At 39.5% G+C, this 27767-nt stretch overlaps 2 protein-coding genes across 2 annotated transcripts; both read right to left on the bottom strand.

Moving 5' to 3' along the window:
* Positions 1 to 14887: 14887 nt before the first annotated feature.
* LOC135222505 (zinc finger BED domain-containing protein 5-like) lies at positions 14888 to 15484 on the bottom strand. The gene has a single exon (XM_064260588.1). The coding sequence runs from the start codon at positions 15482 to 15484 to the stop codon at positions 14888 to 14890; it is 597 nt and encodes a 198-aa protein (XP_064116658.1).
* A 2823-nt stretch (positions 15485 to 18307) lies between these two features.
* Positions 18308 to 19816, bottom strand: LOC135222506 (tropomyosin-1, isoforms 33/34-like). The gene has a single exon (XM_064260589.1). It carries the CDS (start codon positions 19814 to 19816, stop codon positions 18308 to 18310), a length of 1509 nt encoding a protein of 502 aa, XP_064116659.1.
* Between the last annotated feature and the right edge of the window lie 7951 nt (positions 19817 to 27767).

Genomic DNA, 27767 nt, shown 5'->3' on the forward strand with positions numbered 1-27767 from the left:
AAGTCTTTATTAAAGCAGTGTTTTTTAAAAATGCCATCTACAGGCATTTAGTGTAGGAAATGGCTCACTGCTTCCCAGTCTCTTAGAATCTGTCAGTCTCGTTTAACATGAGCGGGCATTCCATTTTGGGGTGGAGAATGTGTATTTCTGGTGATAAAAGTTCACTCTCGACGTGGTTTGGAAGTCACGTAAAGCCGTTGGTCCCGTTGCTGAAGAACCAATGGTTCTTACACGTGAAAAATCCAAACAAACAAACAAATCGTTTAACATGAGGAACTAGTAAACAGAATAATGGATCAGTTGCATCAGGCAATATAGAATGGCATACCAACATTTCTGATGTTATGTTACACGACGCCATTTAGGTGTTTTGAAGAGAGAAATTCAGTGGTTTTCTTGGACCCCAAAGCACACGTAGGGGTTTGTACCTCCTCCCTCGCGCGGTGCTCGGAAGGTATATCTTAGTGTCCCAAACTGCAACCTCTCATTCCTTATACTGTACCTCCGTTTTTATTCTCTTTCTTCGATCTTACTTTCCTTAACCTTATTCTAATACTTGTTTCATAGTGCCACTGATTTTCTAAGGTTTTCCTCCAGTTAGGTCTTTCAGACCTTTTACTCAGTTTTCCTTTTGGGCGCTGAATGACGTCACCATGTATATATAGGTCCCAGCGCTCGGCCTTTGGCCTAAATTGTTTATGATGTTGTTATGCTATTATTGTCCCGAAGCTCATGGTAGTAATTGAGGAATTAGCTGGTATAATTCCTTCGAATTTTTAGGCCTATTCTATTGTCCCAAAGCTTACGTATATTACTCGAGGGATTAGGTAACTGGTTAATTGGTTTTTAGTTTATGCCTATCTATTATTATTTGTATCAAACATTTCCGCCCTAATATGAATAATTAATGAAGTTATATTTTTGTATACAGACGAACCTTCACTCAAAGCGCCATTTCGATTCAAGTGGTTTCAGTACATCCATAAAGACAGTTGATACAACTCAGTTTTTATTATTAATAGTATTATTATTGTTATTATTATGATATCGTTCGAGTGATTCGATTACTGAGTAGGTGATAAAAAATTGTAGTTGTGATTACTGACGCTAAATCCAGATTGAGAATTTAATAAATTAGCCTTTTCTTGTTGACAAACATTTCAATTCTATTGTATGTAAATGACAACGAATTTGAACGACTGCATATGAGATATATATTGGAAAATCCTTCTGATTTCCTTCGGTCCTAAATATGATTCTTCGGTCCAGCAAAATATTCGTAAATAAATATCTTTTGAAACATTTCAAAGCAACTATAATTGTATTTCAGGCATTTTACAGCATATAGTTATTGTCAGAGCTTTAAGAAAAACTAAATATAAGGTATTTATTTTAAAATATGGATTGACATATAGGAATATTAACATATATTATATATCTAATAATATCGAAAGCTAAAAATATTCCAGGATAAAATGAAATCTGGCACGCGGTCTATTATTGCAAATTCATTGTTTTTAAGTCATCGGTGTCAGTGAGTCTTTAGGAACCATTTGGTTAAGCGTGTCAGTTAATAAGTAAATTGACTACAGTTTAATTGATACCTTGTTTTGTAGTAAGTTACAATTGCGAAATCAACACGGTCGATTAAGGTAGCTATTATATAGGAACGAAGAAAAATGGAAGGTCATCCAAATAGATTAATTAAAAAGTAATTAAGGGAATTTCAAAACTGAACTAGAGATCGGAAATATGTCAACTTCGATTTAGCTGAAATAGATACATTTTGTCTATTTGTGTCGAATAAGTGCCTCTCTATGTGACGCAAAGATGACATCTTCTATGACAAAACTCGAAAATTTTCTAAGAAATCAGTTTTAGCGTTTCTGTCGCTCGTGTGGAGACGAGCTGGTTTGTATCGAGTCGGCTTTGAAAGCGTCAGCTGACTTCGAGGTTAAATGCTGTTCAACATTCATGGCAGAATGGCAGGAGTCGACAATTGAACTTGGTAAGTTTATTATTATCGCTTACTCGGGGAGTCAGCTAACAACATACTTTGTTGCTGTATTTGTTGTTGTTCTTGCTGTTGTTGATATCGTTGGGGGGTTAGGACAGCCCTATGGAAGAGCCTAAAAAGGTCTGAAAAAGGTGTTTCGCGACGAGTTAGAGATACAGGAATCTTAGGATGGGATATTTATGATTTATGATTTATTTATAATATAAATAATGTGCATGTCAAACAGTGCAGAAAAAATAATTTCTGATAAAATATAGGGTATTTTTAATTTTCGTTAGTGAAACAACACTGTATTTCGTTTAGTTAAAAGTAAAAAAGAAAATAAATAAAGAAAAATAAAAAATATCATATTACTCGCTCAAGGTGGAGACGAGTGCAAAAATGTTGGTATTCAGTCAAAAACAATTTTTGCTGTAAACACTACGGTTACTGTAGGCCTTATGAGTGGTTAATATGGCAATGTATGAATATGGAGGTAGGAATAGGTCAACAGATTTACACAGGACTGGTCTGAATCTTTGACAAAAAATGTCTTATCTTGAATATACAATGACAGGGTCAGGAACCTTCTTGTTAAACCCAGATTTCATTCTGAATAGTACTAGGTTTGGCCTACTAATTATATTTTATGTGCTTCTGATTTCTATATAATACCTGTTTATGAAAGTGAGTCTGGTGATGTACTGTCATGCAAAGTGAACTGTATAGGATATGGACTGGTTTCTGAAGGTAATAATTATGTTCTTCCTTGTGAAGGCGTCCTTTCTGCCATTCGTTGCTTGGTAGACCCAAGCTATAGAGACCATAGGTCCTAAGAGACCCCCACCAATCTCAGTATTATTATTATTATCATTATTATTCAGAAAGTTAGCCGTATGTCTGGCAGAAAGTATAGAAGGCTATTTGTTGTCCTATCCTGGTTATTAGTTTGGACAGAGAATAAACCTTCGTAAATCGACATAGACCTAATTCCAAGGGTATCATCGCCTCCTTCGAAGTACAGATAACGATATCGCTGTCGCACTGACTTGCATTTGACTTCGTGAATAAAAATATTCTATGTGGAAAGGTCTTCATAAGTAACTGATCTCTTGCTCGAGTCAACTTGATTGGAGTTGGCGAATATAGTTTGTTCATTGAGAAATCCTTTGAAATAGGCCAGGAATGAGTTTTGACTGGAACAACAACTCGGTATAGTAGGCTGTGAGTGTTGAGGTTTGTGTAGTCAGAAGTTTTCCCCAGTAGCTGGAGAAACTGATGAGTATTGCAAGTGAAAAATGCCTTCCATTTTCTGAAGGACCTCAACTGGCTGTGGCCTCATGTCTGTAGTGCATTTCTTGACCAGTCCCGTTCTGTGAGATTTAGGGGACGGTCTGGCAAAAAATGACATGGGTTACAAAAACACATGGTAACTAATTGAAAAATTTTGTTTTAAGGCACTCTTTATACCTGGACTCTTCTCCTATCTGCTGAATGCAAAATCTACAATAGAAAAGAAGAATAAAATTAAAATGGGGATTTTCGTATGCATCAAAAAACTGCTATACTGCTTTAGAACTATCAGAGATATGAAGCTAAACTAATCTCATTTAATAGCTAAGGCGTGTGTCGACAATTTCCTCAAAACAAAATTTGTATTTTAGAGAGATAGTTATTATTTTTACGTTTAAATTTGTAATAAAAATCTGTTACGTAAATAATGTAATTTTAAATAAAGAAAGAGAAACATTTTCAAAGATTGGTTCTTGGCAAGTTGTAGAACTTTTAAAGACGAATACAATGACAAAGAAAATGTGAAAATGGCATTTAAAGTTGACACATCCCACGGCGACTAGTATGCTCCAGCAGAGTAGCTCTTGTCCACCACCAACTTCCTTCTAGCTTTTTTCTTTGTTGGTTCATCCATCCTCTGGTCTTGAGTCTGCAAGCACTTGAGCAAATATTCAGTAAAAGGAAGGCCAAGCAATTTATTCAAATTACTTTCTTCATGCCCCATATTGTAGTTAGAAACAGCTTGGGCGGCAGCAAAATCTACAAACCTCATTTTTACATTTTTGTGTTTGGGACACATACGACAAACTCTGCTGTGAACATGCTCATTGGGGTTTTGCGTTTTCCCATGCAGGCATCTCACAACGTCATGTGCAGAACCATAAGGGCCTTGTCCATTATTCATGTCTCTTGATAGTTTTAAAAGTCTTCGTATCACCATCAGAGATGAACCGAACGTATCGAAAACCTATGCCTTCTGACCTTGCCCATAACTTTTCTGCAGCAGCTGGTTCCATACACCCAGAAGTACCTTTATAATTTATGTCACACTCGGGGCATGCTTGCCATACCAACGATTATACTTCTCCTGTGTCCATTCCTTATTCTTCACAAGATTTTGCTTCTTAATACAAGGTTCACACTCAGAACAAAGTGTTATATAATCGATAACACGGCCAACATGTCCCTCAATAACGGCACCAAAAAAATACCTGGAAGTCTGGCCTCTCTTGTGCCAAGAGCCATCATAAGATACATCTATATTCACTACCCCATCCTCTCCCACACGTTCTGGATAATTAGTTCTATAATATTCAACTGTTGCCTTTCTGCTTTTTTCTAGGGCCTCTTGCACCTTTACCTTTGCCATTTCCTTCACAAGATCTGCATAACGTTTATATACTTTACAACTCACAACCCTCAAAAATAAATAACTGCAAAATCTCCTAAATAATGAATAACCAAAACCAAAATGCATCATAATAAATACAAGAAGTGTTGTCATAACATGAACACCTTTAGTTTTCACAGACTGGTAGTTTTCAGCATTATTATCAAAAACAGTAAATTTACACTTTGTACAAAACAGTCTTACTCGAGTGTCCAAATGTCTCTTCACAACAACTGCCTTCACACTACTTTCAAAGCACACAGAGCAGGCTACATTATCTGCAATATCTACTAAATTACTTCTCCTCAAGAATACAGTTTCAATATTTTTTACTTCTTTTTCTGTTTTTTGAATACCGATCTTTCTACGCAATGCACTGGTGAGGGTTTGTGTTGGAGCACGAGTGGTGGAGGGAGGTGGTGGTGGTGTGGTGGCGGTCGCATGGCTCGTAGATGGCTGGGGAGGATCAGCTGTTGGTGGTGGAGGTAAAATGGCCGACGCTTGTCGCTCTTCCAGTTTCCTCCTTTTCCTCTCTCTCGCTTTCTCAGCTGCTTCGCCAATCCTCTTGATGTAGCCTTTCTTCCTGGGCATTGCAGAAACGATTTGCAGTGTAGAGAATCCAGATATATAAAAAAAATCGTCCGATGAACGGTGACAGTAGCAGACGACACACGAGAGTCGAAAAACATTCATTACGTAAGCAAGGTAAACATCGTTTTACGAAATGTTGCCCCGCCCATCCACTAGACAGAAATCCATTACCTTATTCCATCGGCTCTGAAACCCATAGTAGTCAAGAATGGCTAACAGGATTTGGAATTGTCCCTGTGGTTGCAAAACTGCATTTGTCTTACGACTTGCAACTTTATACAGTCAAGAGAAAGCCCGTGGCCATACTTACTATAGTCTGAAAAGGTAATTATTCAGTTTCTAGTTTAAATCCAATGTTTATGGTCTGATTTGTATTTAGCGTAACGTGATTATAATACTTGTAATGTCATTCAGGATTTCGAACATTTCCATTAACTATTCACTATGCCACCAAGAGAGAGAGAGAGAGAGAGAGATTGTATGTAAACAGTCTTTATATAACTATTTTTGTTAAAATAAGATTTTATCCAAAGTAAATACAAGCTTACATGTGCTAAAATCTCCAGCAGACCAACGGATCATCCGATATAATTTATTTCGTCTTCTTTAGTCTGTACGACCATGTTGGGTATAAAGACTTTATGAATGGCGGAACGATACATAGATGTGGGTGGGGTATCTGTGCTAGCGTAGTAATACTACTGTTGCAGCAGTGCCACAAAATTAGTAATAGCAGCAATATACATGAATTAAACGTTTAGGCCAACTGATGGGATCCCTGAGGATCATTTAGCACTTCTTACAACTACTCGAGAAATGAGTTTTTATAGCCAGAAGTTAGATTTTCTAATACAACAATGGCCATGATAGCCTTCATTGTTATCCTGAATTATAACGAGGCCAAAGTGGGTGGAGCCTCATGACGTCATAATTATGACGATAATTATTGGTGAAGGTTTAAAGCCAAAATACGATACCGTGTATATAGAATAGTCACATAGTAGCCATGACTGCCTAATAGCTGTTATTTCACTAACAAGAAATTTATGTTTAACGTTGTGGGCCCTGAAGCATTTTAACTACCTGGTAGAACATACTGAACTAATGAGAACACAGGTAAGAATTATGTATCCTGAAATGAACTGGGCTCCTTGGGAGCTAATGTTAACACTGTTGAGAAATTCAGGGGAAAAAATTATGTTCAAACTAACTATTCAACTAATGAAATATTTCAATATGATATTCAGATAAAGTCTGTGTATCCTGAAACCAAATGAGAGTTTTGATGGCTAATTTGAAACTTATGAATCTAATGTTAAAAAAAAGGAAAAGCAGCCACGTATCCTTAAGTTGCCTGATTGCTAATATTTCACAAGAAAATGGAATGACCTACATATCCAGATACACTGAGCTACTTCTGATTGACATCGGACTGCCACTAGACTCCAGATCAAGCAAAACTACTTGATAGCTATGTAGTATTAAACAGATAAGGAATTTATTTTTAAAATTATGTACATATTTTGAAACAGATTGAACATAAGTAATTCCAACTGTGTCCTGAAGTACGTATTGTTTAACTGGTAAGGAAATGAGTTATCAATATACAGTATATTCTGAAACACGGAACTACTTACTAGCTAACAGAGAAATAAAAGTGGAAAATAAACTATGTATCCTGAAATGTGCTGAACTAACTGCTGACAGCTGATCTTAAATTGACAACTGATGATCCTGAAGCATACTGAGCTATATTTTACCTGAAAATAAACTTATACAAGCTCTAAGGTAAATGCTTAATAGTTTAAATTAAGCTGATATGAGTTTTAGATGCAAAATAAGTGTATACATCCTGAATAATGCTGACCTGCCTGATGATAACTTCAACTGAGAAGAAATAAAAATGAAAACATTTCTCCTGAAGTATTAAAAACAGCAGCAGGTTTCAGTAATAAAATATATATCCTAAATCACAGTAAACGACCTCACTTGATATATAGAGTCCTATTTTACTCTTGTAGTTAATACTTCAAAATTTCAAGCATTAAAACCGAACTTGACTCGACTTTGGGTCGATGGGCACTGCTGTTATGATGACCTTGATAAACTAACAATCGTACATGACTACTGTAAACTTCACAATGACATAGTTTCAACAGTCAAAATGCGTCATGTTTGCAATCTGTCTCAGTCAAAGTATGACTCTCCTGAAGATTTGTTTGGTGGGACCATTCCATATGGCCATAGGCAATTGTTGACACAGGTGATTAAGAATAAACGCAGGCCTTTCTTGTAGGCCTTTCTTGAAGTCAAATTCTTCGTTCAGCAGATACTTGTGGAATTTTGAGGCGAGACTGGAGTCTAATCAGCTTGTCCCATTGTCTCTTGCAACCTGAACACAATTTCCTGACGAGATGGGGAAGAAGTTAATAACATCATAATTTCACTTCGTGATCTTTGGCCTACAAACTAATCAAAGATAGTTCAAGCATCCTATACTTACTACTAAAAGGGGTACAGATGGGACAGGGTCTTTGTCAGACCCGCAACGAATGTCTGTAGTCTTTCACGAAGGGCATCTTAATGAAATCAAATTCAGTTCTCAACAGCTACTGTAAAGATTAACCCAAAATTGAATTGCGATGCAAATGTGGGAGGCTTCTTAGTTTAAGTTCCTATTAGCAAATCGCAGTAAAATATTCCTTATCTTTGCATGCATTATTATTATCATTTTTATTTATTTATTAATTTTTTTTTTTTGGTCTATCGCAGTCCTCCAGTTCGACTGGGTGGTATTCAAGTGTGGGTTTCCGGGTTGCATCCTGCCTCCTTAGGAGTTCATCACTTTTCTTACTATGTGCGCTGTTTCTAGGATCACGTACTTCTGCATAAGTCCTGGAGCTACTTCAGCCTCTAGTTTTTCTAGATTCCTTTTATTATTATTATTATTATTATTATTATTATTATTATTATTATTATTTATTATTATTATTATTATTGCTACTTGAGCCTGGTTATTGCATTTGTAAAACCATTTCAACATTTTCCTTAATCTGGAAATATTTTTCAGTCCCAACATTGTCCCACCTCTCTCTCTCTCTCTCTCGTCTCAAATGATCCAAACACTCCCCTGGTTGGCTCTGTTACTTTCAGAGAAAATTTAAAGTAGCCAGAACTTCAAATTTCTATAATACCAACATGTTTTATGCAAAAGTTGCGAATTGCTGAAATGACAGGAATGTTTCAGTATTGATTTCGTATGATGGAAAGCATTTAGCAAAGATTGTCAGGCTTGAATGTTATATTATCAACGTACAGGGCATTTCTCATGTAATTATTTGACCAACAGTCCTAAATCAGATTGTCAACATTTGATCATGGGGTACTATTTTAAAGCAAGAATAATTTGAAACCAGCAATGCCAACACGCCCTTTTTTATGGAAGTATTTTGTCCAGATATCGATAACAGAGTGACAAAATGTGGTTACCTATTGCATCAGTTGAAAAACCTCGTAATACAATTACAACACTTAGAAATCTGACTTAATAACTGCTACAAAACTTAGAAATCTGACTTTATAACTGTACATGACTAACATACACCTCGTAAGTTCCCAAATAATTATATTGAAATAATGCCTCTCCCGTGAATAATTAGACCCAGAAATCAGGAAAGCAATACCACTTTAGATTAATCCAATATTCTACTCTATTTTTCTCCTCAAGAAATCTTTTGACAAAACCAACATTTGGCTGAAATATTAGATGCTAAACTGACTGACTATTTCTTCTTCAGCTCCGTCCAAAAGGCTTCGGGAATTCTTGCAACTGGCCTCCATTACTAAGAATCAGACTAATGAACAAATAAGCATATTAGTTTTTATTATTCATATCTATAGTTACACTGTTATCAGGCTAAATAAGTAGTATGTACAAAATCCTTACCAATAAGGAGTTAAGTGGCCACACGATTGTCGTAAGGAAATCGAGACTTGGAACTGTCGTGGATGTGACGTCATCAGTTGTTCATAATGAATGCAGACACAGACAGACCTGCGAAATAAATTAATCGTTAGTTTGGTTTTAGCTAAATCTACCTTAAAGCACAGTAGAGGAACTAGGAAGTTAATTGTCTTGGCAAATAATACAAGAAAAATGCGTCTTAATCCTTCATGTTTTCGGAGTACAATCCGAAGAGCGGATATAGTGCACAGGTCATATATAGGCCGACTATAGGCCTACAGCATTGCATGACACGTGCAAAGCAATGATAGTAGCCACAGTTACGTTATAAGGGAGGATTAATTCAGGAATGTTTTGGTTTTGTGTCCATTGTAAGCGAACACTTGACTAACTTTATGTAAATGAATAGGTAATATTATAAACAAACCAGACGCATGCGATATATACCATTCAGTATGAAACCAAAATCTCATCATGAATGGCGAAAGGTTCATAACAATATTTGTTCTGTGCAAATGCTAAATGCAGTCAACTACTTTATAGAATCATTGGAGATTTCTGTACAGACTACACATCTAAAATAATAACCCTATTAAGTATATGCAATTCTTGATCGTTGCTACGACTGTATAATTTAACATGACAACTCTGGTGAAAAGTTGAGACTAAAGTTCCAGGTAAATGTTATTAACCTACTCCTCTCTCAGGGTTCGTCCTTATGCATACGAACTGTATACGTATAACAAAGGTCTATCCTTGACTTTCTGCAGAGCCGGTCTTCTAGATTATTCCAAAAGAATAACCAAGGGAAGACATCTACAAGAATAGATCTAGATATCTGACTATTTACCCGCTTTGACAGAGATCTTCTATTAGAAGTCTTCATCAAGGGACATAGCATACTTGACTTTCTGCAGAGCCGGTTTTCTAGATTATTCCAACAGAATAACCAGAAGGAAGACATCTGCAAGAATAGATCTAGATATCCGACTATTTGTCTGCTTTGACAGAGATCTTCTATTAGAAGTTTTCATCAAGGGACGTAGCATACTTGACTTTCTGCAGAGCCGGTCTTCTAGATTATTCCAACAGAATAACCGGAGGAAGACATCTGCAAAAATATATCTAGATATCCGACTATTTGCCCGCTTTGGCTAAGATCTTCTATTAGAAGTCTTCATCAAGGGACATAGCATACTTGACTTTCTGCAGAGCCGGTTTTCTAGATTATTCCAACAGAATAATCAGAGGAAGACATCTGCAAGAATAGATCTAGATATCCGACTATTTGTCTGCTTTGACAGAGATCTTCTATTAGAAGTTTTCATCAAGGGACATAGCATACTTGACTTTCTGCAGAGCCGGTCTTCTAGATTATTCCAACAGAATAGCCGGAGGAAGACATCTGCAAGAATATATCTAGATATCCGACTATTTGCCCGCTTTGACAGAGATCTTCTATCAGAAGTCTTCATCAAGGGACATAGCATACTTGACTTTCTGCAGAGCCGGTTTTCTAGATTATTCCAACAGAATAACCAGAGGAAGACCTCTGCAAGAATAGATCTAGATATCCGACTATTTGCCCGCTTTGACAGAGAGCTTCTATTAGAAGTCTGCATCAAGGGACATAGCATACTTGACTTTCTGCAGAGCCAGTCTTCTAGATCAGTGTTTCTCAACGTGGGCCATATGGCCCCCTTGGGGGCCATGAGATTTTTTCAGGGGCCACAAGGCAAAATTTGAAAAATGGGGGGCCATGGGGGGCCACAGAAAATTTAGGACCCACAAAATATATAAATGTGTAATATTTTGAAATAAATCATTAATATGCTTGATTTAGTTTTGAAAATCATTCAATTCATATACCACGTAATTTTGCAGACAGTGAAATATTCAATAATCTCTTCACTCTCTCTCTCTCTCTCTCTAGCTGGCAGAGTGGTAAAAGGCTGAACTATGACCCTTGACAAAAACCATTAACTCTCTCTCTCTCTCTCTCTTTCTCTCTCTCTCTCTCTCTCTAGCAGGCAGAGTGGTAAAAGACTGAACTATCAAAGATTATGCTGACTGGTAAACTTCCGAACGACAACCATTAAGATGTTTATAAACAATTTTAACAGCAACGGTATATGGGTTATAATATAACCGTTATATTGTTTCTTCTTCAATAATAGATCCGTCTTTCAGTTTAACATAGACTTACGAGGAAGAGACTTTATTTAAGTTCTACCAAAGAGGTTTGTGAAAGATAACTTTATATCCACATACGTATGTACATACAAACATACATTTATACTTACATACAGTGTACAAACATACATTTATACTTACATACACAGTCTCTTTCATGTACACTCGGTACACACACACATACTTGTCATGAATTTGATTTATCTATTCACTTATTTGTTATTGAGGGAGGGGTAAGAGTATCTTTTATGGCCTAATAAAACTTTATGCGTTTTTTATTTGATTGTTTGAATATGTGGAGGGCAATGATTTCCCAGACAATAATAGCGGTACTGAGTTTTAATGAGTTTTGTTTGTTTTTTTTTTATTTTAGATAAGCAGTGACCAGTCCAGCTAAGAAAAAATGCAGACAGTATTCTGTCGAATATCTTGCTTTTGGATTCATTGAATCTCCACAAAATACTCAAAATGCCTATGTGCCTGCTGTGTATGACCTCACTCTCAAATGAAAGTATGCGTCCCAGCAAACTGAAAAAGCATCTGGAGACTGCACATAAAGGACAAGAAAGACAAGCCGCTAGATTTCTTCAAGAAATTACGTGATGAGTTCCAAGGAAGGATGACAGTGAATCATATGTTTACCCAAAAAGTGGCAAAAGTAGACAGAGGGATGTTGGCTTCTTACAAGATAGCAAATTTGATTGCAAAAGCAGGTAAGCCTCATACTATCGGTGAATCTCTGATCATGCCGGCAGTGGCTGTAGTGCTTTTCAACAGTCATGAATCAGAGTCCACAAGAGGTAACTAGTGTTATTCCTCTGAGCAACTCCTCAGTATCACGCCGTATTGATGAGATGGCAGCTGATGTTGAAAACCAATTAATCTCAAAACTGCAGGTGAATGATTTCTCGCTTCAACTCGACGAATCAAACTTTACCTGATAATTCTGCTCTTTTGATGGCATTTGTGAGGTTTCTTGATGTAGATGAAATATGTCAAGAAATGCTTTTCGCATTGAAATTAACGACTGACACTAAAGGAGAATCCATCTTCAAAAAACTTGAGGTCTATTTTGAGGAGAACAACATTCCACTCAAGAACATTGTGGCTTGTGCAACAGATGGCGCTGCTGCTATGATAGGAAGTTTTATCCGGGGCATTCAGTGCTTACTTAAAAAAAGCTGTTCCTAATGTCGTTTGTGTGCACTGTGTTGTTCACCGGCAGCACCTGGTTGCCAAAAACCCTAGCAGGACGTCTTCATGAAGCACTTGGGCATGTTATCAAGGCTGTAACTTGATAAAAAGTAGTGCACTGAAAGATCGCCTCTTTCAGCAATTATGTGAAAAGAACAATGAAGAATTTGAAAAACTGTGTTGCACACAGAAGTCAGGTGGCTTTCTAAAGGTAATTGCCTGAACCGTTTTGTTGCACTTTGGGGACATGTTATCCTTTCTTTAGTGGGACAGAACTTGGACAGAAACTTGTTGATGCAAAGAGTGACATCTTCTACCTGTCTGACATATTTGAAAAGCTAAATGTTCTGAACAAAGAGCTTCAAGGAATAACTCCACCATGTTTTCCTGCAAGGAGGCAATTACTACATTTAAAGGGAAAACTCAAGCTGTTCTGGTTGAACCTTGGAAGACGAGAGTTTTGCAACAGTTTTCCATTCCTTAGCCAGTTATATCCACCGGATCTGCTTGATGATGACCTAGCAGTGTATGTTGACCATCTGAAGCAGTTGCATAATGACTATGGTACACTCGCTTCTCTGACCTACTCCAAATGACTGTGCCACACTGGTTTGTGGATCCCTTCATTGCTGATGTATCTGAAGTTGATGTCTCATTGAACTTCAGAATAACACAACAGCTCAAGCAAGGTTCAAGCGTGGAGGACACCAGAAGCTGTGGATGAATCAAGATGTGTATAAGAAGTACCCAATACTCTGGAAAGATGTGAAGTTGCTCTTACTTGCCTTTCCCACGTCTTACTTGGTTGAGACTGGTTTCAGTCGGGTGATGTACCTGCTGTCAAAGACACGAAATCGCCTTGACATAGAAAAAAAGAGGCGATTTACGTGTCTCTCTGACAGCTTTCAAGCCAAACATTGACAAGTTGGCAGCCTTGCATCAGTCACAGGGATCCCACTGAAACCTTTCAAGATAAAGCCAATTGTACCTACATGTATTCCTTGTTTTTTTATTCCTTTTGTAAATAGATAAGTGTTCAAATAAAATATTTTTCCAATTAATATTGGTATTTGATTCATGCCTGAAATTAGTGTTTTGAGTACATGGTACTACTCAAACTAGAACCATTAATATACCTTCCCTAGGCGTATTAAGGTGATGGACGGAAGGCGGGTGTGTGTGGGGGGGGGGGGGTAAGAACTCAGAGTTGGCATGGAGGTACAATTGGCTTTATCTTGAAAGGTTTCAGTGGGATCCCTGTGACTGATGCAAGGCTGCCAACTTGTCAATGTTTGGCTTGAAAGCTGTCAGAGAGACACGTAAATCGCCTCTTTTTTTCTATGTCAAGGCGATTTCGTGTCTTTGACAGCAGGTACATCACCCGACTGAAACCAGTCTCAACCAAGTAAGACGTGGGAAAGGCAAGTAAGAGCAACTTCACATCTTTCCAGAGTATTGGGTACTTCTTATACACATCTTGATTCATCCACAGCTTCTGGTGTCCTCCACGCTTGAACCTTGCTTGAGCTGTTGTGTTATTCTGAAGTTCAATGAGACATCAACTTCAGATACATCAGCAATGAAGGGATCCACAAACCAGTGTGGCACAGTCATTTGGAGTAGGTCAGAGAAGCGAGTGTCCATATCATTATGCAACTGCTTCAGATGGTCAACATACACTGCTAGGTCATCATCAAGCAGATCGGTGGATATAACTGCTAAGGAAGGAAACTGTGCAAACTCTCGTCTTCCAAGGTTCAACCAGAACAGCTTGAGTTTCCCTTTAAATGTAGTAATTGCCTCCTTGCAGGGAAAACATGGTGGAGTTATTTCCTTGAAGCTCTTTGTTCAGAACATTTAGCTTTTCAAATATGTCAGACAGGTAGAAGATGTCACTCTTTGCATCAACAAGTTTCTGTCCAAGTTCTGTCCCACTAAAGAAAGAGATAACACTGTCCCAAAGTGCAACAAAACGGTTCAGGCAATTACCTTTAGAAAGCCACCTGACTTCTGTGTGCAACACAAGTTTTTCAAATTCTTCATTGTTCTTTTCACATAATTGCTGAAAGAGGCGATCTTTCAGTGCACTACTTTTTATCAAACATGCCCAAGTGCTTCATGAAGACGTCCTGCTAGGTTTTTGGCAACCAGGTGCTGCCGGTGAACAACACAGTGCACACAAACGACATTAGGAACAGCTTTTTTTAAGTAAGCACTGAATCCCCGATACCTTCCTATCATATCAGCAGCAGCGCCATCTGTTGCACTAAGCCACAATGTTCTTGAGTGGAATGTTGTTCTCCTCAAAATAGACCTCAAGTTTTTTTAAGATGGATTCACCTTTAGTATCAGTCGTTAATTTCAATGCGAAAAGCATTTCTTGACATATTTCATCTACATCAAGAAACCTCACAAATGCCATCAAAAGAGCAGAATTATCAGGTAAAGTTGATTCGTCGAGTTGAAGCGAGAAATCATTCACCTGCAGTTTTGAGATTAATTGGTTTTCAACATCAGCTGCCATCTCATCAATACGGCGTGATACTGAGGAGTTGCTCAGAGGAATAACACTAGTTACCTCTTGTGGACTCTGATTCATGACTGTTGAAAGCACTACAGCCACTGCCGGCATGATCAGAGATTCACCGATAGTATGAGGCTTACTGCTTTTGCAATCAAATTTGCTATCTTGTAAGAAGCCAACATCCCTCTGTCTACTTTTGCCACTTTTTGGGTAAACATATGATTCACTGTCATCCTTCCTTGGAAACTCATCACGTAATTTCTTGAAGAAATCTAGCGGCTTGTCTTTCTTGTCTTTATGTGCAGTCTCCAGATGCTTTTTCAGTTTGCTGGGACGCATACTTTCATTTGAGAGTGAGGTCATACACAGCAGGCCACATAGGGCATTGTAGTGTGGAGATTCAAATGAATCCAAAAGCAAGATATTCGACAGAATACTGTCTGCATTTTTTCTTAGCTGGACTGGTCATGCTTATCTAAAATAAAAAACAAACAAAACTCATTAAAACTCAGTACCGCTATATTGTCTGGGAAATCATTGCCCTCCACATATTCAAACAAGCAAAATAAAAAAGCAAAAGTTATTAGCCATAAAAGATACTCTTACCCCTCCCTCAATAACAAATAAAGTGAATGGAGATAAATCAAATTCATGACAAGTATGTGTGTGTGTGTACTGAGTGTACATGAAAGAGACTGTGTATGTAAGTATAAATGTATGTTTGTACACTGTATGTAAGTATAAATGTATGTTTGTATGTACATACGTATGTGGATATAAAGTTATCTTTCACAAACCTCTTTGGTAGAACTTAAATAAAGTCTCTTCCTCGTAAGTCTATGTTAAACTGAAAGACGGATCTATTATTGAAGAAGAAACAATATAACGGTTATATTATAACCCATATACCGTTGCTGTTAAAATTGTTTATAAACATCTTAATGGTTGTCGTTCGGAAGTTTACCAGTCAGCATAATCTTTGATAGTTCAGTCTTTTACCACTCTGCCTGCTAGAGAGAGGGAGAGAGAGAGAGAGAGAAAGAGAGAGAGAGAGAGAGTTAATGGTTTTTGTCAAGGGTCATAGTTCAGCCTTTTACCACTCTGCCAGCTAGAGAGAGAGAGAGAGAGAGTGAAGAGATTATGGAATATTTCACTGTCTGCAAAAATTACGTGGTATATTGAATTGAATGATTTTCAAACTAAACTCAAGCATATTAATGATTTATTTCAAAATATTACACATTTATATATTTTGTGGGTCCTAAATTTTCTGTGGCCCCCCATGGCCCCCCATTTTTCAAATTTTGCCTTGTGGCCCCTGAAAAAATCTCATGGCCCCCAAGGGGGCCATATGGCCCACGTTGAGAAACACTGTTCTAGATTATTCCAACAGAATAACCAAAGGAAGACATCTGCAAGAATAGATCTAGATATCCGACTATTTACCCGCTTTGACAGAGATCCTCTATTAGAGATCTTCATCAAGGGACATAGCATACTTGACTTTCTGCAGAGCCGGTTTTCTAGATTATTCCAACAGAATAACCAGAAGGAAGACATCTGCAAGAATAGATCTAGATATCTGACTATTTGTCTGCTTTGACAGAGATCTTTCTTTCATTAGAAGTCCTTCATCAAGGGGACATAGCATACTTTGACTTTCTGCAGAGCCTGGATCTTCTTAAAGATTATTCCAACGAAATAACCATAGGAAGAACATCTGCAAGAAGTAGAATCTAGATCAATGCCGACTATTTGCCCGCTTTGACAGAGCATCTTCTTTATTAAAGTTTCTTCATCCAAAGGTTACATAGCATACTTGACTTTCTGCAGAGCCGGTTTGTCTAGATTATTCCAAACAGAATAAACCAGGGAAGGAAGAACCATCTGCAAGAATAGATCTAGATATCCGACTATTTGCCTACTTTGACAGAGAGCTTCTATTAGAAGTCTGCATCAGGGGACATAGCATACTTGACTTTCTGCAGAGCCGGTATTCTAGATTATTCCAACAGAATAACCAGAAGAAGACATCTGCAAGAATAGATCTAGATATCCGACTATTTGCCCGCTTTGACAGAGATCTTCTATTAGAAGTCTTCATCAAGGGACATAGCATACTTGACTTTCTGCAGAGCCGGTCTTCTAGATTATTCCAACAGAATAACCAAAGTAAGACATTTGCTAGAATAGATCTAGATATCCGACTATTTGCCCGCTTTGACAGAGATCTTCTATCAGAAGTCTTCATCAAGGGACATAGCATACTTATCTTTCTGCAGAGCCGGTCTTCTAGAATATTCCAACAGAATCATCTTCTGGTATCCCTCTGGCATCCCTCTGGTATCCTTCTGGTATACCTTCTGGGGTCCTTCTGGTGGCCTTCCGTGGTCCTGGTGGCCCTGTGGCCCTCCAAACAGCTGTTGGCTATCAAAGTGAGAGCTGTTCCTCCTTCCTCCAAACAGCTGTTGGCTCTCATCCTGAGAGATGGTCCTCCTTCCGTCAAACAGCTGTTGGTGGCTCTCATCCTGAGAAATGTTCCTCCTTCCTCTGTCAAGCAGATGAGAGAATCGCCGAGGATGCCTGATGAAAAGGACGATCACAAGACTTGTCTTCACAGGTACCAAGAAACAGTCCTAGTTAAGGATTCTGACTGGTTACCAGTTGATGAAGCTGCGTCATGTTCCAGAGGCATTGCGATCTTCTTGGTCCAGTCTATGGGATTGATTGGAGGATGGGTGTGTGGGAGGTGGGGGGACCTCCCGTTGCTGGTTGCTGCTGGGGGGAGCAGCAGTGAACACCCATCCTGCAGTCAAGCCCATCGAATGGGCCGAGAAGATCACAGCTCCTCTGGAACACGATGCAACATCAGCAACTGGTGACAAGTTAAAGTCCTCCTCCATGTTGGTTAGTCAGGGACTGCTTCTCTTGTCGTTTCTTCCTAGTTTCCTTTAGCGTTCGTCCTCTTCTTTGTCCTTCCAGCTTTCTTCCTTTTTACCTTCATGGTCTTATCCATAGAGCTGGTCCTCCTTCCTCCAAACAGCTGCTGGCTCTCATCCTGAGAGCTGGTCCTCCTTCCTCCAAACAGCTGTTGGCTCTCATCCTCCACCTGTCATGATGGTGTTCTCACCAGCCATTGACTCTTCCTCATAAAGTTACAGTTTAGATATTTTGCGGTGGCCGGGGTCTTGGAGGTACATATCCTGGATAGGGCAGCAATTGTTCAGGTGGCAATCTTGGAGGGGCGAATCCTACACCTGGAGGGGCGAATCCTACACCTTGAGGCACATATCCAAGAGGTACTGGGGCTCTGGGGAAGGCATGTTGTGTACCTGGAGGAGCTTGGGTTCTTTGGTGGTAGGCAGGTACTCCTGGAACGGCAGGTTCTCCTGGAACAGCAGGTAATCCTGGAAGAGGAGGTACCCCTGCAAAACCTGGGACTCTTGGAAGGCCAGGTACTCCTGGAACACCAGCTACTCCTGGAAGGCCAGGTACTCCTGGAACACCAGCTACTCCTGGAAGGCCAGGTACTCCTGGAACACCAGCTACTCCTGGAAGTCCAGGTACCCCTAGAGCACTTGGGACTCCTGGAAGGCCAGGTACCCCTGGATAACGCACGGCTCCTGGAGGAGCAAATACTGGTACTCCGGGAGGTGCAGGTACTTGACCAGGAAGTAATCCTGGAGGCTGTTGCCCATAAGGATATCGTGCCGAGAGCCAGAGTTCATACGGATTAGGAGGAACAGGAACGGGAGTTTTAGGAGGTGGTGGGTCTACGACACCCTTGGCGGCCTTCCTATTTTTTTTCCGTAGGGAGCACCTCTCCATCAAGTCCAGGAAAGAGTTTATTGTCTGGAGCCCTATCAGAATCTTTCTGACGAACAGAACAAGCCGTCTACTTCCTAATTCTGTGTTCTGTAGCTGTATCACAGACTCTGCGGACTCGGTTGTCGACCAAGAGAGTGTTCCCAAGGACCATTCCCACGCCGACGATTCCATTGATCTTGTCGGTTGCCGCCTCTTCGACTTTGTTCTAGGCAACCGTGGGAATGGTTTAGACATGTGCCTCATTAATGAATCCCTTGGTTGCGTCTTCTCCGGTCTCTTTTTCCAAGATTTTCGCTTTTTCAATTCCCTGATCCTTCTTCTCATTCTTTCTCTTACAATCGTGGCTCGGGGACTGTGCGGGCTTCTAAGATCAGCGTCAGTGTCTGCTCCAGATTCCTCCGGCTCGTGTGTCTCTGTAGCCTCAGAAGGCCCACTGGCTTCAGTTCCAGTGCTTGAGACGATATTCCTTTCAAAATACTCATCCCGAGACGAGTCCATCTGGCTCTCGAGCTTACTTCTTTCGGCTCTTGGTAGAATTTCCTTCTGCCACTTATTTTCTCTCGAGAGAGCCTGTCTGAATTCCTCTCGAACGCCAAGTAACTCTCTCTGGGCTATGAGGAGCTGCTCCTTCGTTGCCTCATGTTCTTTCCTCTCGAGGCGGAGAGCTTCTAACAGCTTGGAGTTCTCTCGCTCGAGAGAACTGCAGTCCACCGTCGACACGTCGAGTCGGCTCACAAGACTTTCAAGCAAGTCCCTTTCGTTTTGGCATATGCGAAGCTCGTCCTTGGCTCGACGGAGGGCCTTTTCGGCTATCTCGTGTTCCTCCTTGATCCTTTGATTCATCGCCAGGGAGAGCGCCCTCGTTGGCTACCAGCTTATTCACTATATCTATCAACTCTCCGTTCTGTTTCCCTAGTCCTCTCATTTCCTGCATCAGGAAATCTTTCAAGTCCATCGATTCTGTCGCGTCTGGTCCGGCATCATAATTGTGTAAAACGTTCCTACCTGATGGTAGTATATCGTAAATCTCAGCATCTCCGTTGGTAGGAAATCCAAATGAGTAGGGGGTGAAGGCCCTCACGCCCTTTGCTATAAAGTTAACAACACCTCTCGTCAGGTGTCCAAATACTCTCAAATTCAACATTTTTACAATACTTGCCATTACTGTATCGTGCCTCTTGCTCGAACCTCTCGCTATCCTTAGTTTTCAAAAAAGACCGAATTCTCAGGGCTCCAGGGATGATCTTCTCCAGCGCTTTCCCGAAGACGTTCGAATTCTTACTTCCTGAGGGCGATCCTGGATTCTCTTTCTTTGAGAAATCAGAGGAAGACAGCTTAGAGAAATCAGAGGAAGACAAAGGCGAGAAAACAACGGCGGAAGACAGCGAGGGACAAAGACGATGAGGAGGAGTCCCGAAGACGTGGAGAAAAAAAGAAATTCCTGGATTTCTCCAGAGGTCTGCAGGAAGTGTTCTCGAGGAGTTTACCGAAGCTAGTGAGGATTTGTGACGTCATCGGTCCCTGAATCAGTCCACTGACATTCTTGCTCAGTCTTTCCTTCGAAAACACTACTTAATCTCGATTAACGTCTAAAAGGAAAAAGGATTAACTTTATATATATATAGATGTGAAAATTTACTAAAAAATGTATTGAATTTCTCAGGGCATCAACGCCTTTCTGCACACACACACACACAGTTTATGTGGGAAGGTAATGAATTTTGACATAGGCCTATGTATGCACTTATTTCGTAAATATTGTCATTTATTTAGTTTATCATTATTATTACTTTGATTTTACTCAACGATTATTACATGCTTGATTTAAGACTTTCATTATTATTATTATTATTATTATTATTATTATTATTATTATTATTATTGAAAGATATTGCTGCATCAGCTGCATTCAACTTGTAAATAGTCTTCTCTATTTTTCTAATAATAGCTTTCTCTCTGCTATTACAACTGGCGAGTATTGCGCCGATATTACTCCTGATGAGTAATATCGGCGCAATACTCGCCAGTTGTAATAGCAGAGAGAAAACTATTATTAGAAAAATTGAGAAGACTATTTACAAGTTGAATGCAGCTGATGCAGCAATATCTTTCAATAAGACTTATTTGAAAGAGGGTCTCCTTCCAATATATTATTATTATTATTATTATTATTATTATTATTATTATTATTATTATTTATTAATGTAGTAGTGGCAATAAGGTGTGTGTGTGTGTGTGTGAGAGAGAGAGAGAGAGAGAGAATCAAAATACTTAGTCCCATTGAAGATTTTGACTAAAACTTCAGTTTTGAGTGTGTACCTTAACCGGTCGGGTTAATAGGATGATTCTGTTTGCAATAAAACTGGCTATACTGAATTTATATCTAGTGTAAGGGCAGTTAATATTGCTAATAAGAGTTATAAAAGCAGATTTATAATGCAACAGAAATGAGGACAATAAATGAATTAAAACATCTCAATAGATCATTCAAGTTCATACACATAAGGATGATTACCTTTTCAGGTTAATTAAACAATATATATAATTAACTTATGACAACAATGTCTCATCTACGTTTACTATATATATTGTATATTATATAGATTTTATATATGTGTGTGTGTGTGTTCGTCTTGTCATTGAGAATATTATTATTATTATTATTATTATTATTATTATTATTATTATTATTATTATTATAAAGCTTTAGTAGGAATTCTATTGAGCATTATAAATCTTGGGTTTAAGGTATAGCCAGAGAGTGGAGAGAGAGAGAGATAGAGAGAGAGGCACGACCGACCGATGTTAAAATTACAGCCGACAGGTGATACTAGCTGGACTCTCTCTCTCTCTCTCTCTCTCTCTCTCTCTCTCTCTCTCTCTCTCTCACACACACACACACACACACACACACTGAAGGAAGGAGTTATGGTGCTAAATCTCTAGAGTTGGCCTAGACAAGATCTATCTGGCCCATCCTGGTAAAGGATTGATTGATTATATACGAAATCGAGCTAAAAGTCTTATATGATCTCATAGCCTAGGCCTGAAGGCTTGGCCTAGGTTTATAAGTGTTATGATCAGGCTTAGGTAATATCGGAAGACCTAATTTTAGGTCTAAAGGCGATTTGTACTGATGGTGTACGATTTAAAATCTTCCCAATATCATGTTAAATGAATGGCTATTAACCAGTTGCACTCCTACTTAATTAAAGTGTGTTTAATTTAATGTTAATTATTTTATTTTTATTTATTTATTTTTTTTTTTTTGTGTGAGTTGAATGTGAAATACTAGGCCTAATTTTGGTGCCTCACACTGAGGGACCTGGGGCAACCCGAACAAGATGTAAGGTCTTTAAAGTCTCTCATATAGTTAAGTAGCCGGTTATTTCTCTTCAAACCTGAGTATAAATCTTCACTGTTTAAACTTGGCTGTTTAAGGATGACCAAACATGACTGTTTAAACATAAGTGCTTAAGCGTAACTAAGAAATAAGTCAGCTTTAAATAGTCAGTTATATTTAAACATTCACCTTTAAATAGTCAGTCATGCTTAGATAGTCTTGTTACAGTTGTTTAAACAGTCAGTCATGTTTAAACAGTCAAGTTTAAACAGTCAATTGTGTTTAAACAGTCAGTCATGTTAGATGGTCAGGTTTAAATAAGTCAGTCATGTTTAAACAGTCAAGTTTAAATAGTCAGTCTTTTTCTAACAGTTAAGTTTAAATAGTCATGATTAAACAGTTAAATTTAGATAAATCATGTTTAAACAATTAAGTTAAATAGTCAATCATGTTTAAACAGTTAAGTCTAAATAGTCATGTTTAAACAGTCAGTCAGGTTTAAATATTTAGGTTTAAGCAATCATGTTTAAAGCGTCGGGTTTACACAGTCAGCTTTAAACAGCAATGTTTAAACAGTCAAGTTTTAGCAGTCAGGTTTAAACAGTCTTAAGTAAATATAATACAGTTTTTAAAAGTCAGATTTAAACAGCCGGGTTTAAAGAGTCAAATTTTAAATGTCTTGTTTAGTAACAGTTAAACAATCAAGTTTGAACATGACTGAGTTTAACCTAGACTATTTAAACTTAGACTGTTGAAACTTGATTGTTTAAACATGACTTTAAACGTGACTGTTTAAACGTGACTCTATTCAGACTTGACTGTTTAAACATGACGGTTTAAACATAAGTGACTGTCTAGACTAATCTATCTAAACAGAACTGTTTAAACATGCCAAATGTTTAAACTTGACTGTTTAAACATGCCAGACTGTTTACTCTTGACTGTTTAAACATGCTAGACTATTTAAACTTGACTGTTTAAACATGCCAGGTTGTTTAAAGGTGACTGTTTAAACATGCCAGACTGTTTAAACTTAACTGTTTAAACATGCCAGACTGTTTAAAATTGACTGTTGAAACATGCCAGACTGTTTAAACTTAACTGTTTAAACATGCCAGACTGTTTAAAATTGACTGTTGAAACATGCCAGACTGTTTAAACTTAACTGTTTAAACATGCCAGACTGTTTAAAATTGACTGTTGAAACATGCCAGACTGTTTAAACTTAACTGTTTAAACATGCCAGACTGTTTAAACTTGACTGTTTAAACATGCCAGGTTGTTTAAACTTGACTGTTTAAACATGCCAGGTTGTTTAAACTTGACTGTTTAAACATGCCAGACTGTTTAAAGTTGACTGTTTAAACTTGACTGACGTTTAAACATGAGTTTAAACATGACTATGTAAATATGACAGGAAAACAACGCCACAGCATAAATGTGTAGATTCTAAAGTCATTTTTAGAAGTACGGATGTTGGCATAAGAAGACTGACGTATCAGAGAGAGAGAGAGAGAGAGAGAGAGAGAGAGAAGAGAGAGAGAGAGAGAGAGAGGGGGGGGGGGGGGGGGGAGCAGGGCCATCATTATAGAATGCTGGGGGAGCAAGACATTTTTACTCCATTCGATTGTGGTTTCAACCTGTGCTTGAGGCCAGGGGCGGAAACTATGGATGCACCAGTGGCCATTTTTTTTTTTTTTTTTTTTTTTCCTCCGAAAACTTCGAGGTTTCTGTTTTTATTATTATTATTATTTTTAGTGTCAGTTTTTTTTCTTTAGTTTTTTTTCTTCAGTTTTTTTAATTTTTTAAAATTTTTATCTTCAGTGTTTTTTTATCATCAGTATTTTTTTTATCTCATTTTGTAAATTTTTATCTTAATTTTTTTATTTTTATCTCCACTGGCTTTTTTCCTTATTTTTTTATCTTCAGTGTGTTTTATCTTGCTTTAAGTTTTTTTGTTTTCATCTTCAGTGTTTTTTATCTTCATTTTTTAAATTTTTATCTTGTGTGTGTTTTTTTTATTCTATGTTAATTGTCCTTAGCGTTTTTCTGGTTAGTTTGGAGAAGTCTAGAAAGTTGTCATTAAAACATGATACAAACAGGTCAAGTAGTTAACGACTCCTTTAAAGATGAAGTCTTAATTAAGCAGCTTGATTTCCAGTGTTTGTTTATTTTTTATTATGTTTTATTTTCTATTCCTCTCGTCTTAAGCTGTTATCTGATTTCTTTTCGTCACGCTCGTTTATCGGTAAACAGTATTTTAATTGTATATGTGTGTGTGTTGATGCAAGTTCACAAGTTCTTTTTCTACAGGGAATTTCCAGGAATTTCCAGGAACTTCCATGTACTACGTCTTCTGTGCTCGATATTCTCTTTGGCAGAACTTAGCTTTCTTTCTTCCCTCATTCTCCGTAGCGGGGACAGTACCATCAATGCACTTCACCCGGAGCACTGCAGGCATTACTTGTGAGGTTCTTCGCAGAGTCCCCTTCGTCCCCTAGTTGAAACCCCTTTCATTACTTTTACTGTACCTCCATTCATATTCTCGTGTCTTCCATCTCACTTTCCACCCTCTTTAACAAATGTTTCATAGTGCAGCTACGAGGTTTTCTTCCTGTTACATTTTTTCAAACATCCTTAAATCCCAATTCTCCTTTCAGCATTGAATGACCTCATAGATCCCAAATCTTATATATTCTATTCCAGAGCGAGAAAAGTGACAGGGAAAGGTGATGAATAAATTAACAAGGCGTGTTCCGAGCTCCAGTTTACTCTGGACGCGTGCAATATATTCCCCTCACTCATAACTCGTATATATACATTATTTTCCTAACTTTTAACCTAAATTAAAGCGGGCTAAAATCTACGGTCAAATGGATCCTTGTTTCCTAACGAATATTGAAATAAATACGCTGTATTTTATTAGAAATACTTTTTATGTACTGTTTAGCATGCACATTATTTGTTTTTTGCATTTTCATTCTAGTAAATAAATCATAAATATCCTATCCTAAAATTCCTGTATCTTTAACTCAACGCCAAACACCTTTTTCAGACCTTTTTAGTCTCTGCTATAGACCTTCCCTAACCCCCGCCCCTCCAATCAACAACAAAGTAGTTTGCAGGCTTACTCCCCGAGTAAGCGATAAATGAATACGCCGGACCTCAATAAAGAGCAGAAAGGAATTTGCACCTTGTTTAAATATCTGGAGATCGGAGCATTCCACATTCTGTTGAGATTCGACATTATTCGTATCATAACTGGAATTTTAATAGACAATATTTTGGTTATTAATGACCCCAGTTCAAAAGAAATACACTAATAATAGAAAATGTCATGTTTTTGTGACTTGCTTCGCTCTGTTTGTATGCAATTTATTTCTGTAGAAATGTACATTTTTTGAGGTGACAGGAGGTGACAGGAGCATAACACTGCTAGCCTTGATTGTGCCTGAATGTATCCTCAAGAGGCATTGTCAGCTTACCCACGAAGTGATGGCAGTATAAGAGAGCTAGCCTTGAGCATGCCTAACTGGATCCCTAGAGGTAATGGCTGCATAGCAGGAATGCTGGCCTCCGCAGATGACAACAGCATAACAGAGTGCCCGCCTCGAGTGCATCTGGATGGATCGCAATAGGCGATGGATGGCTGCATAAGAGAATGCCATCCTCCACAGGAGGTGATGGCAACACAACAAGACTGTAAGCCTTGAATTTGCCTGTATGAATCTCCAGAGGCATTGGTTGCATAAAATGAATGCCAGCCTCTCCAGGAAGTGATGGCAGCATAAAAGATTGCCAGCCTCCAGAGGCGATGGCCACACAAAAAGAATGCTGGCTTCCCCAAGACACACAAAAAGAATGCTGGCTTCCCCATGAGGTGACAGCAGCATAACAGACGAGAGTGCCAGCCTCGAGCGAGCCTGTAAGAATCCTGAAGTGATGGCTGCATAGCAAAAATGTCAGCCCACCCAGGTGGTGATGGCAGCAAATGGAGTGCCAACCTAGAGCTTGCCTGGATGGCAGTATAACAGGGCACCTACCTTGAATGTGGCTGGATGGATACCAAGATAGCCAGGGTAGGTGAACAGACTTTGCTGGCGGGACCCAATGGTTGTCCCTCCCAACTGTGGGAAGCAACCTGCCCTTCCCCACAAGGCCAGGCAGATGGACTCCAATGAAGTGGCCAAAGGCTGTTTTTCCCCAACCAGTAATTGGCTCTCACCACATGAGCCCTTCTGCCTACTTAGATGGGGAGGGGCAGCCACTGGTCCCCGCTGTTTGAGTCTTTCCACTCCCTTCAGTGGGGAGGCAGCCTTTCCACCTGATATGGTGGGGAGGGGCAGCCACCAGTCCCAGCGGTTGAGCCCTTCCACCCACTTTGGCGAGAACAAGCAGCCAATGGTCCTGTTGGCTGAGTCCTTCTGCCTGCGTCAATGGCGGGGAGGAGCAGCCACTGGTCCCTGCCAGTTGAGCACCTTCACCCCCTTCAGTGTGTAGGCGCAGTCACTGGTTTCCGCTAGTTAAGCCCTTCGGCCTGCTTCAGTGAGGAGGAGCAGTCACCTGTCGAGCTCTTCTGTTTGGTTCAGTGGAGAGGGACTGCCACTGGTCCACGCCAGTCGAGCCCTTCCGTCTGCTTCGGTGGGGTGGGGCAGTTATTGGTTCCCCTGTTTGAGTCCTTCCGCCCACTTCGGTGGGGAGGGGCAGCCACTGATCCCCGCTGACTGAGCCCTTCTGCCTTCTTTGGTGGGGGAGGGGCAGCCACTGGTTCACACCAGTGGAGCCCTACCAACCATTTTGGTTGGGAGGGGGGGGCAGCCACTGGGTCCACACCAGTGGAGCCCTACCACCATTTTTGGTGGAGGGGGGCAGCCACTGGTCCCCACCAATGGAGCCCTACCACCATTTTTGGTGGAGGGGGGCAGCCACTGGTCCCCTCTGGTGGAGCCCTTTGGCCTGCTTCAGTAGGCCAGCCACTGGCCTCCACTGGTGCAGCCCTTTCGCATGCCAAATGGAAACTAGACGGAGCTGAACATTACCCGGACCTGTGGCCAAGGCTGGTGAACAGACAGTGGTTGGGTGGCCACTGGAAGTTCATTGGCTCTGAAATGCCGACTAGAAACTGGACATGACTACAAACTGGATGCGGATGCTGAACATCAACAGTTACTGGACCTGTGGCCAAGGCTGGTGAATGGACAGCAGTTGGGGGCTACTGAAAGTTCAACAGCCCTGAAATGCTGACTAGTACTGGACGTGGGAGCTGAACATCACCTGGACCTGTGGCCAAGGCTGGTGAATGGACAGCGATTGGAGCTATTCAAAATTCACTGGCCCTGGAATGCTGACTGGAAACTGGACGTGGATGCTGATCATCAACTGGACCTGTGGCCACAGCTGGAGAATGGACGGAGGTTGAGAGGATGCTGGAAGTTCAAATGTCCTGGAATG

This window comes from Macrobrachium nipponense, chromosome 3 (assembly GCF_015104395.2).
Source record: "Macrobrachium nipponense isolate FS-2020 chromosome 3, ASM1510439v2, whole genome shotgun sequence".
Classification (NCBI taxonomy): Eukaryota; Metazoa; Arthropoda; class Malacostraca; order Decapoda; family Palaemonidae; genus Macrobrachium; species Macrobrachium nipponense.

Coding starts and splice junctions, on each gene's coding strand:
- LOC135222505 (XM_064260588.1), bottom strand. CDS start 15,484: ATGCGTCCCAGCAAACTGAAAAAGCATCTGGAGACTGCACATAAAGAC.
- LOC135222506 (XM_064260589.1), bottom strand. CDS start 19,816: ATGAATCAAAGGATCAAGGAGGAACACGAGATAGCCGAAAAGGCCCTC.